The 4254-nt window shown below is 32.8% G+C and overlaps 1 protein-coding gene across 1 annotated transcript; it reads left to right on the top strand.

Annotated features, from left to right (window-relative positions):
• Positions 1–1915: 1915 nt before the first annotated feature.
• On the top strand, positions 1916–3981 carry LOC110642719 (NAC transcription factor 47). The gene is made up of 3 exons (XM_021794854.2): positions 1916–2279; positions 2389–2732; positions 3037–3981. Exons 1-3 carry the CDS (start codon positions 2117–2119, stop codon positions 3667–3669), a joined length of 1140 nt encoding a protein of 379 aa, XP_021650546.2. The 5' UTR covers positions 1916–2116; the 3' UTR covers positions 3670–3981.
• The last annotated feature ends 273 nt before the right edge of the window (positions 3982–4254 follow it).

Genomic DNA, 4254 nt, shown 5'->3' with positions numbered 1-4254 from the left:
GAAGTTGGGTCAACATTTGTAGTGCGAGGTCTCGAATTTGAATTCTAATGAAAATTAATTATAAAATTATTATTATTATTATCAGAGTTAATTACTTTTAATTGCCGAATTATTTTAAAATTAACATATAGATCCCTTAGCTGCTCAGTTTTTTTTTCCCTAATCAAAGACATATATCCCGAAGAGAAGTTAACAATAATTCCTCATAAATAATATTAGTGAGGTCGTTTTAAAATTGTTATAATTAAATTAACTTTTAATGATTTTAATAAACATATTTAATACAATAATTCAAATAATAATATTAAGTATTTGTTTTTTCTATTAAGACTATTGAACTGATAAAAGGGGAAACCTTCAAAACATAGAAATTGTCAAAATCGATTCGTTTGAATTTACTTAATCAACTTAAATTTTAATTTAAAATTAACTTTTAAATAAAAAATATTTTTTTAAAGTCATTTACATTTTATAAATTAACTTGAATCTAATTTTATATATATTAAATCAATAAACAATATTAATTATATCGTAACTTAAAATAATTCAAAGCGATAACTCTATTTCAACCTCATTACAAATATATAAAAAGGGATGAACTCATTTTAAACACCAAACAATAAAGAATTATATAATCCACTTTATCTAATTCGTCATTAGGTTTCAATGTTACAACTAAATCCTCTCATCCAAATCCAAATGGTTTATCCCTTAATTTTTCTTTTACAATTTGTCCTTAGGCGTTTGCCCCTGCCCATACCAAACCTTATTTCTTTTAAAATCAAAGATGAAGGAATCCATGATAATGAAATATCAAATTAGAATATGCAGTTGCCATGCTTTGGATAGGAATGAGTATGATTTCTATGAAAATTATTTTATTTATATTTAAATTAATTTATTTTAAATTTAATTAAAATTTATTTTAAATTATTTGAATACATTTATTCTAAACTTGATTAATACTTGAATCTATTTAATTTCATATATTTTAATTAATAATTTATAAAAAAAATATATTTATATTTTAAAATTTTAATAATTCTATAAAATATTTAAATTTTATTTATTTAAATATAATATATATAAAAATATATAAGTATTATTATAAAAATATATAATTTTATATTTAATTAATTATTTATATAGATGAATTTAAATTATAATTATTTATCATAAAAAATCCAAATCCCACTTAAACCTAACAAGAATATTGTTTATCAAATTTAAACCCTTTCAAACTTGACTATATACTATATGAACCCATTTATAGAATTCAATCCATACATAATTAGTTGCAATCCCTAACCATAAGCAGTCCTCTTCTATGAGGGGATTGGGCCTATTGGCGCAAAGAGTTAGGTCACTGTCTCACTTGTACTAAACCTTGTTTACACAAAGATAAACTCAATCCTCCAAAGCCTCCATATCCATATCCTTATCAATGTGTACTCTTTAAACCCTTTTCTCTTCAAATTTCCTGTGCATTTTGTCCTTTGGTGTCTGCGTCACTGCTTGAGGCCCCCATCAAAAACATGCTAAAGCTTGTGGATGGCACACCTACTCATTCTTTCTTCTTTAAACAAAAGCTAAAGATTGTGAGAGGCAAGTCACTAAGAGATGCACAATTTTACGCCAAGGATGATTTGGACCAGCACGATACAAGTATTATTATTTTTGGGTTCAATAGAGGACAAAAGAAAAGAGTAGAGAGAAGAGGAAGAGGAAGAGAGAGAGGCACGTGTCAAGCACATGATGTCATGAGATGAAACTCCTCCTTTGATCGGCCGCCATATTTCTAAATTCCAATACGTTGGATATGAGAGAGAGAGAGAGAGAGAGAGAGAGAGAGAGAGAGAGAGAGCTGGCATGCCAATTCCCCATCCTTTTCTCTTTAGGTGGGTCCCAACTCTCCAACTGATATCTCCAATCTCTTCTTCCTCTTTGGCCTAATCCCGTTTTCCACAACAGGACAAATTCCCTCACCCATAAATTGCCTTCCCATCCTCTCCTCCCAAAAATTTCAATCCCCTTCTCTCCCTCTTTCGCTCGCTTTTGCTTGCTTATAACCTGTCTTGATTGAGTGTGGGGTTCATAGTTTCAATTAGATATAGGCATGAAGAACCCACAATCAAGCTTGCCACCGGGTTTTAGGTTCCACCCCACAGATGAGGAGCTCATCCTCCAGTACCTTAAAAAGAAGATTGCATCTATACCCTTTCCTGTTTCCATCATTGCAGATGTTGATATCTACAAGTTTGATCCATGGGACTTACCAGGTTTCTTTGATTTATATATATACATGTTTTCTTGATTTTCTTTACATGTATGAGAAATTAAGAATAGCACAAAAGCTGATGTTGTTTGTGTTGCACTTATTTTGATCAGCTAAGGCTGCGTTTGGAGAGAAAGAATGGTACTTTTTTAGTCCTAGAGATCGAAAGTACCCGAATGGAGCTCGGCCTAACAGAGCAGCAGCTTCAGGGTATTGGAAGGCAACTGGAACAGACAAGGTCATAGTGGCATCGTCAACAATGCCTGCAGGTGGTGGTGGTGGTGGTGTGGGAGTGCAAGAGAACATTGGTGTTAAGAAAGCTCTCGTCTTCTACAAGGGAAGGCCTCCAAAGGGAATCAAGACTAATTGGATTATGCATGAATATCGCCTAGCTGATGCCCTCGCCTACAACATCAAACCTGTCAAACCTAAAGATTCATCTTCCACTGCAATGAGGGTAATAAACCCATTTTCCCAAGTCAGAAGTTCTATTTTTTTTTCGTCAGGGTAGCGTGTCCTAATTTGTTTCTTGAAAAGGCATTACAGGAGAAGAAAGTACTAGCTATCATTATAATGAAAAGTGCTTGCATCTTGATCCAATTTTCAAATGGATCCCACTTCACAATAATTAACTTTTAATCATTAATTGAGTTTGTTATCAGAATATCTGTTTCATAGTGCACCAATACGGGGATATGGATTATTAGACTTGATATTTATTTTGAAGCTAATAAAGAAAGCTACAACTTTTGTTTTTGCAGCTTGATGATTGGGTTCTTTGCCGGATCTACAAGAAAACTCATGCTTCACCTCCATCATCATCATCAGCGGCAGCAGCAGCTGCTAGTGATCATGATCAAGAAGAAGAGGAGGAAGAAGAAGGAGAAGAACAATTTGTTCAAGAAACCCATTTGCCGAGCTTGAAGAACCCCTTAAGCAACAAATCTCTCATGCCCCAGAAATCATCTTCTTTCTCCAACCTACTGGACGCCATGGACTACTCTATATTGCGAAGTTTCCTGTCAGATAACCAGTTCAATAATCCAACTGGGTTTGATTCAACCCCATCATCAGTAGTCAATGGTGCAATAACAGAGCAACCTCTCTTCAACAACTGCAATCCTCATACCAATAGCGGCAGCAGCAGCTACTTGATTCAAAAGCTACCCCAGTTGAGTACTCCAATACCAAACATGGAAAACAAGCTTAAGCGCCCATTTCCTAGCATTGATGAGGATATGAATCATTACCCATCAAAGAAACTCATCAATTCTTGCAGTTTCACCAACAGCAACAACCAAACTGATATGGCTTATCATCAATACAATGTCCTAAACCAGCCATTATTGAACCAGCAATTACTTTTGAGCCCTCATCTCCAGTTCCAGAGTTAAAATTAACCAAAGGTTCTAAAAATATTCCAGGGGGAAAAAACAAAACAAAAAATGAAGATTAGGGTAAGCAGAAGAAGTTCCCATTTCTTGTGTATAGAATGGATGCTTGTATGTGATTTCTGTGCTGCAAAATGACAAAATTGAACTGCTTGGATTTGGATATATGGTATCAAAAAGAAGATACCATTTTCGTAGTCAAAATAAGTTGGAAAAAATGGGTTGATATTTATGGAATTATATGCAAGATTTTTGTAGAGAATATGTGCAATATACAATAATTAAATTGGCAAATTGGATTTACAGTTTGAGGAATTGATTTTTGTGGTTTGAATTGATTAGCAATAGCATTAAAAGATGTCATTGTTTTCTTGGAATCTAATTAAAGTTGGAATCATATATATATATATGTTTACATCATTATTCTTTGTCTCAAAATTATTAAATAATTAAGAGATGATACCATCAAATTAATTTGCTACTGCTGGACAAATTAACAAAATCATACCATTCACACTCAGCAAAGATTTGAAAAAAGACTTGAATCATTAAACTACTAGCTCAGTGACTTAAATGGCTTTATAATTA

The sequence above is a fragment of the Hevea brasiliensis genome, unplaced genomic scaffold (genome assembly GCF_030052815.1).
Source record: "Hevea brasiliensis isolate MT/VB/25A 57/8 unplaced genomic scaffold, ASM3005281v1 Scaf5, whole genome shotgun sequence".
Taxonomy (NCBI): Eukaryota; Viridiplantae; Streptophyta; class Magnoliopsida; order Malpighiales; family Euphorbiaceae; genus Hevea; species Hevea brasiliensis.
Note: the sequence above shows the minus strand (reverse complement) of the source record. Positions and strands in the feature narration are given on the sequence as shown.

Excerpts from the sequence above, each read along its gene's own strand:
- LOC110642719 (XM_021794854.2), top strand. The coding sequence starts at position 2,117 with ATGAAGAACCCACAATCAAGCTTGCCACCGGGTTTTAGGTTCCACCCC. Across the intron at positions 2,280-2,388 it reads TGATCCATGGGACTTACCAG|CTAAGGCTGCGTTTGGAGAG; the intron begins GTTTCTTTGATT and ends TATTTTGATCAG. Across the intron at positions 2,733-3,036 it reads CATCTTCCACTGCAATGAGG|CTTGATGATTGGGTTCTTTG; the intron begins GTAATAAACCCA and ends TTGTTTTTGCAG.